The sequence below is a fragment of the Oncorhynchus tshawytscha genome, linkage group LG31, assembly GCF_018296145.1.
Source record: "Oncorhynchus tshawytscha isolate Ot180627B linkage group LG31, Otsh_v2.0, whole genome shotgun sequence".
NCBI lineage: Eukaryota > Metazoa > Chordata > Actinopteri > Salmoniformes > Salmonidae > Oncorhynchus > Oncorhynchus tshawytscha.
In genome coordinates this window covers 10,888,298-10,903,406 of record NC_056459.1, presented here as the reverse complement: position 1 = coordinate 10,903,406, position 15,109 = coordinate 10,888,298, and the positions used below count along the sequence as shown (strand labels likewise).

At 39.9% G+C, this 15,109-nt stretch overlaps 1 protein-coding gene and 1 gene segment (V, D, J or C); both read right to left on the bottom strand.

Moving 5' to 3' along the window:
• Positions 1–468: 468 nt before the first annotated feature.
• Positions 469–3,097, bottom strand: LOC121841451. The segment is given in 3 exon segments: positions 469–800; positions 922–984; positions 3,034–3,097. Coding segments are annotated over 3 exon segments (459 nt in total).
• Positions 3,098–9,064: 5,967 nt separating this feature from the next.
• LOC112229335 (apelin receptor) lies at positions 9,065–9,949 on the bottom strand. The gene has a single exon (XM_024395159.2). The coding sequence runs from the start codon at positions 9,947–9,949 to the stop codon at positions 9,065–9,067; it is 885 nt and encodes a 294-aa protein (XP_024250927.2).
• Between the last annotated feature and the right edge of the window lie 5,160 nt (positions 9,950–15,109).

Below are 15,109 nucleotides of genomic sequence, written 5' to 3'. Positions count from 1 at the left end.
ATTCATCTCTGTGTTGTTGGTTCTCTTTGAATGTATGGCCTTAGTTTAATGCTTCCATTTAGTGGCAAAATAAGGCTAGAAAAACTACAATTCTTCCCTGCAACAGATTCTAGCATAAATCTATCTTCTGTTATCTTCATTTGGGAAGCTATTGACAACAACTGGACATTTGTATAAAGCAGATTTATTTGGAGATACGCAAAGATATATATATACTTGATTATCGTGTTTCTTTAAACACACATCTTCGACATTGTGCGTTTTTTTATTTATTATTCTATGTTCTATATTATTATATATATTAGTAGTAGTAGTATCATCATTGTTGGGAAAGTGCTCTCAAGGTAAGAATTTCACTGTACTATTTAACACGAGTTGTATCCTGTGCACGTGGTGAAATAACTTTAAACCCTGAAGGAAAGTGCAGCAGTTGACTCTGACTGAGGGAGGTTTTTGTGCTGCTCTAAATCACTGTGTGAACACAGGACCACTGTGGTGACTCTGACAGTAGTAAACTCCTGTATCCTCAGCCTGGACATCACTGATGGTCAGAGTGAAGTCAATACCATTTCCTCTCCCACTTCCACTGAACCTGGTGGAAACTCCTGTGAACTTTTCTGATGTGTAATAGATCAGGAGTTTAGGAGCTTCTCCAGACGTCTGATGGTACCAGGCCAGGTAATACTGTGAGCCAGAGTACTGAGTAACTTTACCACTGGTGCTACAGTCAATAGAGACAGTTTGACTAGGCTGGACTGATTGAGCTGCAGACTGAGTTAATACATACTGGCCCCAAGACCCTGCAGAGAGAAAGAAGGAAAAGATCACATATAGGAAGGTAACATAGTTGGAAGATTATAACAGTAATTCCTCATTTACAACATGATGCTTGCATTCTGAAAATGTTAAAATGTCTCTCACCTTGTGCGTAACAGACCAGAGTCCAGATGAAGATGGTGATGAAATTAATGGTTGCCGTGGGTTCTGTTTAAATGAAATACAGCTCTCACATGAAGTGTTCAACTCACAGGGCTATAAACACTCCCAGAGCACTGAAGCATGTGATGCCAATGCAAAGTGTCTCTCTATAGAAATGTTCCTCCTGGGCAAATCACTGCACTGTCATTAAGAAAAGTTCTGAAATCCTGCTCCATGTGTTGTCTGAAAGTCATTACACCAACGTATTTATACTGACACATTCTTTCATTGCTGTATCAAGCTCTTTTCATGATTACTTGTTACAATATGATTAAATATTATCAACATAATACACAGCAGATTTTATGCTGTTGAAAGTTTATTGCGGGACGGGGAACGTGAATGTGTCAATCTCCTGGAGTTCCAGAGTATACCAGTAGGGGGCATCAGTGACAAAGTAAAATTCATTGATCAGTTCCATGTTGTGTTATTAACATTCCCCTCTGTGTCTGGAGGTTTATGTACTGCGAGTCAGACACTTTCACTCTGGTGGACTTCTTCAAAATCCCTGCTGTTCGTGTGAATGTACTTTTTGATTTCAACTTGTGATAGAATGTCTTGTAAATTACATTATAACTTTATTATTTTTCTTATGATATTCTTTAAAACCTAAAAAAGGTCATGTGTCTTTTAAATTACGCTGCAATTAGGCTATGTAACATTTTCTGGATGACCACATAGAATATGAGTTCTAGATGTTTCACTCTTATTGAAAGCACTTCTATGACGTGTAGATTGTTAGATGTGTGCTATTTCTATGCTTCTCATTCTTACATTTTGTTTTTGCTTTACTTTAGGTTTTGCACACCTGATCAAACAGGTGAAAATACAATATTTCCTGTTATGGAAAATATATTTCACAGCGGTTTAGATGGAACAATGAATCTCTACTACACCAGGGCTCACCAACCCTGTTCCTGGAGCGCTACCCTCCTGTAGGTTTTCACTCCAACCCTGTTCCTGGAGAGCTACCCTCCTGTAGGTTTTCACTCCAACCAAGTTGTATTTAATCTGATTCAGTTTATCAACCAGGTAATTATTGGAATCAGGTGCGCTAGATTAGGGTTGGAGTGAAAACCTACAGGACAGTAGCTCTACAGGAACAGGGTTGGAGAGCCATGCTCTTACAATATACTTGCTTGTTTTGTCACATAATCTGAAGTTAGGTGAACTATTAGAATTTTAGCAACCAGGAAATGGTGGAGGGATTTCTGCATAATGCATCTTTAAATGTAATATTATTTTGACATGGTTACAGTCAACTGGAATTTAATCACTCATTTAATCATTCTTTTAAACAGATTGTCATTTAAGAATTGGTCATACGTTCTGTGGAATTTTCTTTAAAATAATAAGAATGATTTTTGAAATACAGGAAGGAAGGTGGACTCTGTGACGTGTGAGGCATCCCAGGGCTCCCAGACTCCTCTCTCGGAGACACTGAGGAGAGACCAGTGTTCTGATTAATGAGCTCCTCCTCTGACTCCACTGTTTTTACTCTGTTCTACACTCAGTGCCTCTCCGTCTTACTGAATAGCACCACAGGAGGTTGGTTGCACCTTAAATAGGGAGGACGGTCTCAAAGTTATGGCTGGAATGGAACACATGGAATGGTTTCGAACTCATCAAACACACGGTTTCCATGTGATCCATACCATTCCATTCACTCCATTCCAGACATTATTATGAGCCGTCCTCCCCTCAGCAGCCTCCTGTGACTAGAACACTTATGTTAGGCTGGACCCTGTCTGGGAATCCATATCTCTCTGATTCTGATGTCATAGATCTGCTTGTCTTTCTTAATCATGTGTGTGATGCCCTTTATTGCTGTCATGCTGTTGGTTCTGACATGTTGAGATAATAAAGACATTCAATCATTAAAATTGTTTGCCTGGATATCATTAATGAGTTTTACCATTAGACATTGAGATCTTTACGATTTGTTTAGTTGTCATGAGGAATGGAGAGCTCTGCCATGGAAAATAATTTTACTAATGCATTTCATTTAAATAGCTTCGCTCAATGAATACTTGGCTAATTGGGCAAAGTTGGTACCAGTCAAAAGGATATCTACAGCACAGGGGGTTGGTGGCACCTCAATTGGGGAGGACTGGCTCATTGTGACGACTGGAACAGAATGAATGGAATTGTATCGAACTCAAACATATGGTTTCTATGTGTATCTTAGTATATATAATAGTGTATATTAGTATATATAAATATCTTTAGATACAGCTCAAAGAATAAACTTAAACATTAACTCTAACACATTAAAGTTACAACATCTATACAATCACTGGTCTTCATGATATTACTAATACGGAATCCATTTTCTATAAAATCACTGGTCTTCATGATGTTAGTAATACTGAATCCATTATCTATAAAATTACTGGACTTCATGATGTTACTAATACTGAAGCCATGTGCTCTAAAATGACTGAAACTATGGTGCTGCTCTATTCTGGGAGCATGGCGGTTCCCTGCACATAAAAATCTGAGTTTCAACCGGACCAAAGCTCACAATCTCTCAGCCTCAATCTTCTGGGACTGGGGCAGCTGGGTGTTTGACTAGAGAACTGAACATGGACTGGGGAAGCAGATAATTACACTGGACTTTGCATAATGTAGTACTTAGTAGTAGTACTTTGCATAATGAAGTACATAGTACTTCTTGAATGGAATCAATTTGACTATTCACTCTTTTGGGGTTGGAGGGGTTTAGAAGTTGAGTAGGTGATGAAGAGTTGGGAAGTTGGGTTTGGACAGGGTCAACATTCATGTTATTGTGTACTGAAATGGGTGCTTTTCATAATATGAAGTTCAATCAAAACATTCCAAAAAAATCTACACCTTTTCTGAATGTTGTTCAACATTTCCTGCAAAATCAAGCATTTCTTACTGCTCTGTTTCCTTAGTGGTCCCTGTGTCTTTACACAAATGTCCATTGTTGCAGAATACATTGAGAGATATGTACAGTAACATTGTCCATAGACAAGTCTAACCAATTCCATTATTATATTGTATTGTCTTATTTTGATGAAATGGTGTTTAGGATACTTTAGAATACAGGAGACTCCGTAGCTCTGCAGCTGTTGAGTCAGAGCAGTTCCTCTATAGCTGAGGGAGGATTTTGTACGACGCTCTGACACAGTAAAACCCGTTGTACCTCTGCTGACAGTAGTAATCTCCAGCATCTTCAGCCTGGACTCCACTGATGGTCAGAGTGTAATGAGAACCAGATACACTCCCACTGAAACTCTGTCGCCCTCCACTGACCACAGTGTGTTATGGCAGTTTGGGTGATAAAGTGGGTGTTTTACTTTCTGGTGTTTTTAAATCAAGTATTTGGTACAGTTTCTCAACTCTAAGCATAAAAACCTGAAACAGATCATCAAAATGGCTCATGTTTCAAAACTCTAAGCACATTTCCAACTGATTGAGGTCAACAAACAAAGTCACAAATCACTCTCAATTTGGCTGAATATCTAATCGAAGTATCTACTGTTCAAAATGAAATATTCACTTACTTCTTGTATGAATTCTTTGTCTTTTGCTAACAATGCAATAAACTATCACTTAATTAATCAAACTGCTCAAAAATGATAACTACCGAACCAAAATAATGTAGTGCCTGCTGCAGCTGTACATAGTCTATTGGTAAATAGCCCACCCATTTTCACCTACCTCATCCCCATACTGTTTTTATTTATTTACTTTTCTGCTCTTTTGCACACCAATATCTCTACCTGTACATGACCATCTGATCATTTATCACTCCAGTGTTAATCTGCAAAATTGTAATTATTCGCCTACCTCCTCAAGCCTTTTGCACACATTGTATATAGACTCCCCCTTTGTTTTCTACTGTGTTATTGACTTGTTAATTGTTTACTCCATGTGTAACTCTGTGTTGTCTGCTCACACTGCTATGCTTTATCTTGGCCAGGTCGCAGTTGCAAATGAGAACTTGTTCTCAACTAGCCTACCTGGTTAAATAAAGGTGAAATAAAAAAAATAAAAAATAAATAAAACATATAACTGCTAAACACTGTACATTTCTGTATTTTTACCTCATAAATGTAACAATTTGAAATCAATTTATGTTGGAAGGTAAAACCAAACTATAGCCGTGGCTACATTATCATTCTACATCAACCATTTTAATTGAACTAATTACGTTGGTAACCAGTTTATAATAGCAACCTCGGGGGTTTGTGGAATATGGCCAATATACCATGGCTAAGGGCTGTATCCAGGCACTCCGAGTTGCGTTGTACGTAAGAACAGCCCTTAGCCGTGGTATATTAGCCATATACCACACACCCTCATGCCTTATTGCTTAATTATAGTGTACAATGTACTGTTGAAATACCTGGGTTGTATATAACAATATATTCCAGTCATTATCTGAATTTCATTGATACACTGCAAGCTGATGAATTTCAAGCAGAGAGACAGGCGATACTGTGTCAGTAGAGAAGCTGATTTTGCACAATGTTGCATGGGGCAGAAATGGCGTACAACATGACTCTGTAAAAAGACCGCTATTGTGAACCACTAATCTAACTTTGGGTTGGGGAAGTCCTGTGGTTCGGGGGTAGAATGGGAACTGTTTGTCTTGTTCGGTCTCATCACTTGTTTTTCTGTCCATGTGAACCTGTTTTGTACCTTATTAAAAAGATACAATCATTTGATCACCAACATATAATAAATGGTATACAACAACGTGCTACAGTTTTACAGTAGCCAACTGCTTTACAATACCCCTGTTTCTGATGATTTGTCCTACGTACAGTATGTACTGTATAAGCATAATAAAACCATAAGACTGACATACAGTGCCTTCAGAAAGTATTCATACCCCTTGAATTATGCCACATTTTGTTGTGTTTCAGCCTGAAATAAAAATGCATTAAACAGACTGTCTCCTCACCCATCTACATACAATACCCCATAATGACCAAGTGAAAATGTGTTTTGCAAATGTATTGAAAATAAACTATAGAAATAGCTCATTTACATAAGTATTCCCACCCCTGAGTCAATACTTTGTTGAACCACCTTTGCAGTGATTACAGCTGTGAGTCTTTCTGGGTAAGTTTCTAAGACCTTTCTACAATTGGATTGTGCAACATTTTCCCTTTCTCTTTTGAAATATTTTCAAGCTCTGTCAAATTGGTTGTTCATCATTGATATACAAAAAAAATAGGTTTTGTCATCGATTATTTAAGTCAAAACTGTAACTCGGCCACTCTGGAACATTCACTGGTCATCCTGTGAATACTGAACATCCTGGTAAGCCACTCCATTGTAGGTTTTCCTCATTTTAGGTTGTAATCCTGCTGAAAGGTGAATTGGTATCCCAATGTCTGGTGGAAATTAGACTGAACCAGGTATTCCTATAGGATTTTGCCTGTTCTTGCCTCCATTCCATTTATTTTTTATCCTGAAAAACTCCCCAGTCCTTAATGATAACAAGCATACCCATAACCTAAAGCAGTTACCACTATGTTTGAAAATATGGAGGGTGGTACTCAATAATGAGGTGTATTGGATTTTCCCCAAACACTTTGCTTTCAGGACAAAAAATGTATTCCCTAATTTCTTGCGGTATTATTTTTGTGCCTTGTTGCAAACAGGATGAATGTTTTGAAATATTTGTATTCTGTACAGACTTCCTTCTTTTCACTCTGTCAATTAGATTAGTATTGTGGAGTTACTACAATGTTGTTAATCCATACTCTGATTTATCCTGTCACAGCAATTAAACTCTGTAACTGTTTTAAAGTCACCATTGGCCTCAGGGTGAAATTCCTTCCTCTCTGGCATCTGAGTTAGGAAGGACACTTGTGTCTTTGTAGCGACTGGGTGTACTGATACAACATCCAAAGTGTAATAAATCACTTCAATAACTACATGTTTTATCCTGAATTTATTTAGGATTGCCGTAACAAAAGGGAGGAATACTTATTAACTCAAGACAATTCAGCTTTCAAATCAAATCACATGTATTTATATAGCCCTTCTTACATCAGCCAATATCCCAAAGTGCTGTACAGAAACCCAGCCTAAAACCCCAAACAGCAAGTAATGCAGGTGTAGAAGCACGGTGGCTAGGAAAAACTCCCCAGCTTTCACTTTTTATTCATTTGTAAACGTTTCTTAGAACATTATTTGTCTTTTGTCATGGTGTGTATAAAGGTGAAGTCAGGTGCAGGAGAGCAGAGTATGATAAATAAAGCGCACTTTATTAAAGTTCCAAACCGGGAGCACAACAAAACAAACGCGCTCAAAAACACGGAACAATAAAGTAAAGCGCTAAAGGACATCGTATGACATGAAAACAATTACACACAAAACACGATGGGAAACAGAGGGTTAAATACAATTAGATGATTGGGGAAATGAAAACCAGGTGGGTATGAAACCCAGACAAGACAAATGAAATTATGAAAAATGGAGCGGCGATGGCTGGAAAGCCGGTGACGTCATTCGCCAAACGCCGCCCAAACAAGGAGAGGAGCAGACTTCGGTGGAAGTCGTGACAACTTCGACATTACGGGAGATTGTGTGTAGGCCAGTGACACAAAATCTTAATTGAATCTATTTTAAATTCAGACTGGAATTTTTTAGGGAAAAGTCAAGGGGTGTGAATACTTTCTGAAGGCACTGTATTTCTGAACATGCTCACAACCTGCCGTTGGATTCAAATGATTTAAAACATTGTGCATGTCAAGTTATGGTCAAATACTGTGTGGAAAATGATATTAACCTCTACTCTAATTTGAATATTATATTTACCATTTACTATTCTTTTTATTCAGCACTTCAAAACGAAAAGCAAGTTAGATTTGATGTTGCTTGAATGACTCAACAGTGTAAGACCTGTGAAACCCCAAAGAATTCACAATCAAAGTTCTGAACATAAGATAGAGGGCATTACAAGTATTAAGAATGTCAAGTTTTGTACTTAGAGTTTTGAAAATATACTACCTACATCTGAAAATCTCCAAGTTCCCCAGAACCGTATAAAGAGAAAGTTACACTCTATTTACCCATTAAATTGTTGGGAGCATATGCAGGATGTGTGACACATATCTATGTAGAGTGTTCTACTTTCTCTCTTTCTTTTTATACAGTTAGTCAGCACCTCTACAATAAATGCTGGGTGTACGTCAGCTCATGATTTTTACCACCTGATCATAACCCCCAAAAAACTGTTTATAGTTTCATAAAATGTTTTAAACTGCAGTATGTCAATCTCAAGCTTTATTTCTAATTTTGAACCTAATGGCATGTTCCTTTGGGTGCAGATAAAGTTGTTTGTCCATGTACCAAATGTGTTGATACATCTGACATATGGCAAGTTCTACCTTCATTTGGTTCAGAATTATTTTTGGGGGCGGTGTTGGCAAGTAGGCTCACTTCTTGTTGCGGGTTAGACTGAAACTAAAATAGTTGAACCCATATTTAACATCTGAGTGGGGCAAGGTTTGAAATGCATGCTTTTATTGATCTATTTAGGCAGAAATGTTGTTGCATAGATCTAGTGTGGTTTTCCATTGTGCTCTCTTCTAAAATACCTGATTTTGACATACATTGTGGCAACTTCACAAGTAGAGAAATATTCCAAAACACTGGTAAGTTGGAGCTCCTCTGAACCAAAGCAGAAGTACATGTACTGTAAGAGAAACTTATTCATAGTAACCAAATACATGTATGTATTTATGGGAAAGCTGAAAGAAGCAATACAATTTAGGCTTTGACCAATGGAGGTCAAGCTTGAAGGGCGAGAGACCAACAATATAACAAATCTAGGCTAACCTACGGATACCTAGAAAGTACAGCCTATACAGTCAGCAACCCAAAATGTAGGTTTTATTGGGGACAAAATAGCAGGGGCAATGTGACTCATATTTGGCTGCTCTAAAAACACCTAAAAAATATATTCCTTTTTGAGAGTACCCTGACTTGTTAAGGTTAGGGTGGGGGGTTTGATTATGGGTAGGCTGAGGGTTATAATTAGGGGTTGGCATTCCAGTCATATGCCTTTAGTCACACCAGCAGAGCACAGCTTCAGACATCAGATATTTGTGACCTGCATCCTGTTTTCGCCCCTCGACGACGACTTGGGCTGCTCACGGATCCTCCGCGAGGCGAAGGCGTACAAGAAGGGGTCCAGGCAGCAGTTAATAACCATAAAGCACACGGCGACAACCGCTAACGCTTTTCCGTGGCTCCGCAGCGCATCTGACACCTCTGGAGAGGATGTCTGCAGCACAATGCAGGCGATAACTAACACTTTGACAATGTGCACAGGGATCCAGAGGATGAAGAAGGTGACCACCACACTGGTGACCAGGCAGGTCATTTTGGCACTGCTGAACAGCGCCGTCTGGTTCACCCGCCGGTGGAGGCGGCAGTAGGACGTGACTAGCACAGAGAACGGGACCACAAACCATAAAACTATCTCCAAGACAAGGACAGCAACTCTTTCAGCATCGGAGCCAGTGTGTCGCTGGCAATAGGGCCGGCCATCAACCACATCGCGAATGGCAACGGTGGGGGCAGTCAGAGCACCGGCGAGCCCCCAAAGTGCCAGGAACAGCACCGCCTCCCCCTTGCGCCCCAGCCTGTTCCACATCTGCGGGTAGAGCACCTGGAGGTAGCGATGGACACCGAGTAGAGTAACCGTTAGCACGTTAGAACACATGCTGAAGCAGAGCAGGAAGGTGGCTAACTTGCATGCAGCACGAGTCCAGTCTTGCCGGGGAGTATAGATCCACACGGGAACCGTGGCCAGGCACAGGATGTCAGAGGAAGCCAGGTTGAGCATGAGGCACAGGGTGAAGTTGAGGCGTCGGGACGAGCGGCGCAGGATGACCACCAGGACAGCTATGTTACCAGGGAGGCCTAGAACACAGCACAGCCCCATGATGATGCTCGATATCAGGCTGCCCGAAACCATGTCATCCGGAATCCAAGTGGAGTTCAAGCTAGAGTTGCTGGAGAAGTTCATGTTCACAATGGTCCGTGAAAGAATAAGAGATCTATGAGCTGTCTGGAAGACAGTAGACTTTAGACATTTAATTATTTGTTTCTCGTTCTTGAAATCCTCACAAGTTTGTTATCTTCTCTTGAACTCTTGTCATAGAGTGATAATAAGGAAACTGATGTGGGTTAACTGCCTCTGGTCAGCTTCCTCCTGACAAAGCTGTGTGTGTGTGTGTGTGCATGTGAGTTTGAGTCTGAGTGTGAGTGAGTGAGTGAGTGAGTGAGTGAGTGAGTGAGTGAGTGAAAGAGAGATTTGTGTTTGAGGTTAACAATTAGATTCTTCCAATTTTGTCATTAAGGCTTCACTCAACCTGATTCTCATCAATAGACACATGACACTGAGAAGATAGTTTGAAGCTAAAGACTAAACATATAAAGTAGATTGTAGCTGTTGTCCAGGGTCAAGCCACACAGTTTTTATATATTTTCCCCACATTTAATAATTCATGTTTTTTATGTGATTTTATTTTATCTTGTGTAAAAAGTTTGAATGATTTGAACTATTGACAGATAAATGGATGTGTAGTGCATTTAATTCATCTCTGTGTTGTTGGTTCTCTTTGAATGTATGGCCTTAGTTTAATGCTTCCATTTAGTGGCAAAATAAGGCTAGAAAAACTACAATTCTTCCCTGCAACAGATTCTAGCATAAATCCACCATGACTGCTATCTTCTGTTATCTTCATTTGGGAAGCTATTGACGAAAACTACACATTTGTATAAAGCACATTTATTTGGAGATACACAAAGATATATATATATACTTGATTATCGTGTTTCTTTAACACACATCTTCGACATGTGCGTTTTTTAGTTTATTATATTTTATATATTATTATATATATACATACAGTGGGGCAAAAAAGTATTTAGTCAGCCACCAATTGTGCAAGTTCTCCCACTTAAAAAGATGAGAGAGGCCTGTACATTTCATCATAGGTACACTTCAACTATGACAGACAAAATGAGAAAAAAATATCCAGAAAATCACATTGTGGGATTTTTTATGAATTTATTTGCAAATTATGGTGGAAAATAAGTATTTGGTCACCTGCAAACAAGCAAGATTTCTGGCTCTCACAGACCTGTAACTTCTTCTTTAAGAGGCTCGTCTGTCCTCCACTCATTACCTGTATTAATGGCACCTGATTGAACTTGTTATCAGTATAAAAGACACCTGTCCACAACCTCAAACAGTCACACTCCACACTCCACTATTTGTATCTTGTCGGCTCGGGGGTTTGAACTTGCAACCTGCGTTGTACGTAAGAACAGCCCTTAGCCGTGGTATATTAGCCATATACCACACACCCTCGTGCCTTATTGCTTAATTATAGTGTACAATGTACTGTTGAAATACCTGGGTTGTATATAACAATATATTCCAGTCATTATCTGAATTTCATTGATACATTGCAAGCTGATGAATTTCCAGCAGAGAGACAGGCGATACTGTATCAGCAGAGAAGCTGATTTTGAACAGTGTTGCATGGGGCAGAAATGGTGTACAACATGACTCTGTAAAAAAGACCGCTATTGTGAACCACTAATTTAACTTTGGGTTGGGGAAGTCCTGTGAAGTCCTGTTCGGTCTCATCACTTGTTTTTCTGTCCATGGGGACCTGTTTTGTACCTTATTAAAAAGATACAATCATTTGATCACCAACATATAATAAATGGTATACAACACGGTGTTACAGTTTTACAGTAGCCAACTGCTTTACAATACCCCTGTTTCTGATGATTTGTCCTACGCACAGTATGTACTGTATAAGGATAATACAACTATAAGACTGACATACAGTGCCTTCAGAAAGTATTCATACCCCTTGAATTATGACTAAATGGTGAGTATCGCTATCTGATGTATTGGTGACTAAACTAAATGTTTTCATTGTATGTCACGGAAAACGTCCATTTTGCCTGAATAACTCAGGAGTGAAAGACCTGTGAAACCCCAATGAATGCACAATCAAAAGAGAGAGAAAGTAGTACACGCTACATAGATATGCATCACACACCCCGCATATGCTCCCAACAATGGGTATATATAGAGTGTAACTTTATTTTTATACGGTTCTGGGGAATTTGCACATTTTCAGATGTAAGTGGTATATTTTCAACATTTGATAAGACTTGTAATGCCCTCTATCTTATGTTCAGTACTTTTTTGTCAATGTGATGGACATTGCTGCCATAGTGCTGCGGGCTTTCCGGCCAGAGGCGTCCGCAGTGCGTGTCTTCCGGAGCTTTACGTTCCAGCTGCCTGGATCCCTTCTTGTACGCCTTCGCCTCGCGGAGGATCCGTGAGCAGCCCAAGTCGTCGTAGAGGGGCGAAAACAGGATGCAGGTCACAAATGTCTGATGTCTGAAGCTGTGCTCTGCTGGTGCGACTAAAGGCATGTGACTGGCATGCCAACCCCTAATTCTAACCCTCAGCCTACACATAGTCAAACCCCCTAACTGTAACAAATTAGGCTACTCTCAATAACGAATAACTTTTTTACGTGTTTTGACTTTGTTATTAGAGCAGAGAAATAGGAGTCCCATCACCCCTGCTTTTTCTTCCCCTCAACAAATCCTACGTGTTTGGTTGCTGACTCTGGGTCTCTATAGGCTGTACTTTCTAGGTATCTGTAGCTGTACTTTCTAGGTATCCGTAGGGTAGCCTAGAAGTGTTATTTTGGTGATCTATCTCCCTTCAAGCTTGACCATTGGTCAGAGCTTAAATTGTATTGCTTCTGTCAGGTTTCCAAAGCATAAATAAATATATTTGGTTTCCATGAATACATCTTTGTTGTTTCTCTTAAAACACATGTACTTCTGCTTTGGTTGAACCATAATGTTTTGGACTATTTCGTCATACTTGTGAAGTTGCCCCAATGTATGTCAAAATCTTGACAGGCATTTGAGCAGTGAGCACAACGGAGAAAGACTAGATCTATGCAGCAAACCTTGCACTGCTCTGATGCCCAATATGAGTTCAACCATTTCAGTCTCAGTCTAAGCCGCAATAAGAGGTGAGCCAACTTGCCAACACTGCCCCCCCAAAAAACAATTCTGAACCAAATGAAGGTAGAACTTGCCATATGTCAGACGTAACAACACATTTGGTACACGGACAAACAGCCCAAAGGAACATGCCTTTAGGTTCAAAATGAGAATAAAGGCAAAAGTCTTCAACATATATTGACACTGTAAACCATGCATTCAACACTATAGGCTACCTCTCTACAGTGCTTATATATGAATGAAAAGCTCTTGACACCTCTGATATTAGGGTGTGAATTATATGACTGTCAGGCCTCCCTCTGCCAGCTATCTTCAATCCCAACCTCGGGGGTTTGTGGTATATGGCCAATATACCATGGCTAAGGGCTGTATCCAGGCACTCCGAGTTGCGTTGTACGTAAGAACAGCCCTTCGCCGTGGTATATTAGCCATATACCACACACCCTCGTGCCTTATTGCTTAATTATAGTGTACAATGTACTGTTGAAACACCTGGGTTGTATATAACAATATATTACAGTCGTTATCTGAATGTCATTGATACACTGCAAGCTGATGAATTTCCAGCAGAGAGACAGGCGATACTGTATCAGTAGAGAAGCTGATTTTGCACAGGGGCAGAAATGGCGTACATGGGGCAGAAATGGCGTACAACATGACTCTGTAAAAAGACCGCTATTGTGAACCACTAATCTAACTTTGGGTTGGGGAAGTCCTGTGGTTCGGGGTGGAATGGGAACCGTTTGTCTTGTTCGGTCTCATCACTTGTTTTTCTGTCCATGTGAACCTGTTTTGTACCTTATTAAAAAGATACAATCATTTGATCACCAACATATAATAAATGGTATACAACAACGTGTTACAGTTTTACAGTAGCAAACTGCTTTACAATACCCCTGTTTCTGATGATTTGTCCTACGTACAGTATGTACTGTATAAGGATAATACAACTATAAGACTGACATACAGTGAGGCAAAAAAGTATTTAGTCAGCCACCAATTGTGCAAGTCCTCCCACTTAAAAAGATGAGAGAGGCCTGTAATTTTCATCATAGGTACACTTCAACTATGACAGACAAAATGAGAGAGAAAAAAATCCATGAAATCATATTGTAGGATTTTTAATGAATTTATTTGCAAATTATGGTGGAAAATAAGTATTTGGTCACCTACAAACAAGCAAGATTTCTGGCTCTCACAGATCTGTTACTTCTTATTTAAGAGGCTCCTCTGTCCTCCACTCGTTACCTGTGTTAATGGCACCTGTTTGAACTTGTTATCAGTATAAAAGACACCTGTCCACAACCTCAAACAGTCACACTCCAAACTCAACTATGGCCAAGACCAAAGAGCTGTCAAAGGACACCAGAAACAAAATTGTAGACCTGCACCAGGCTGGGAAGACTGAATCTGCAATAGGTAAGCAGCTTGGTTTGAAGAAATCAACTGTGGGAGCAATTATTAGGAAATGGAAGACATACAAGACCACTGATAATCTCCCTCGATCTGGGGCTCCACGCAAGATCTCACCCCATGGGGTCAAAATGATCACAAGAACGGTGAGCAAAAATCCCAGAACCACACAGGGGGACCTAGTGAATCACCTGCAGAGAGCTGGGACCAAAGTAACAAAGCCTACCATCAGTAACACACTACGCCGCCAGGGACTCAAATCCTGCAGTGCCAGACGTGTCCCCCTGCTTTTTAATTATTTTTTTTAACCTTTATTTAACCAGGCAGGTCAGTTAAGAACATATTCTTATTTTCAATGACGGCCTGGGAACAGTGGGTTAACTGCCTGTTCAGGGGCAGAACGACAGATTTGTACCTTGTCAGGTCGGGGGGTTTGAACTCGCAACCTTCTGGTTATTAGTCCAACGCTCTAACCACTAGGCTACGCTGCCGCTTAAGCCATGTCCAGGCCCGTCTGAAGTTTGCTAGAGAGCATTTGGATGATCCAGAAGAAGATTGGGAGAATGTCATATGATCAGATGAAACCAAAATATAACTTTTTGGTAAAAAGTCAACTCGTCGTGTTTGGAGGACAAAGAATGCTGAGTTG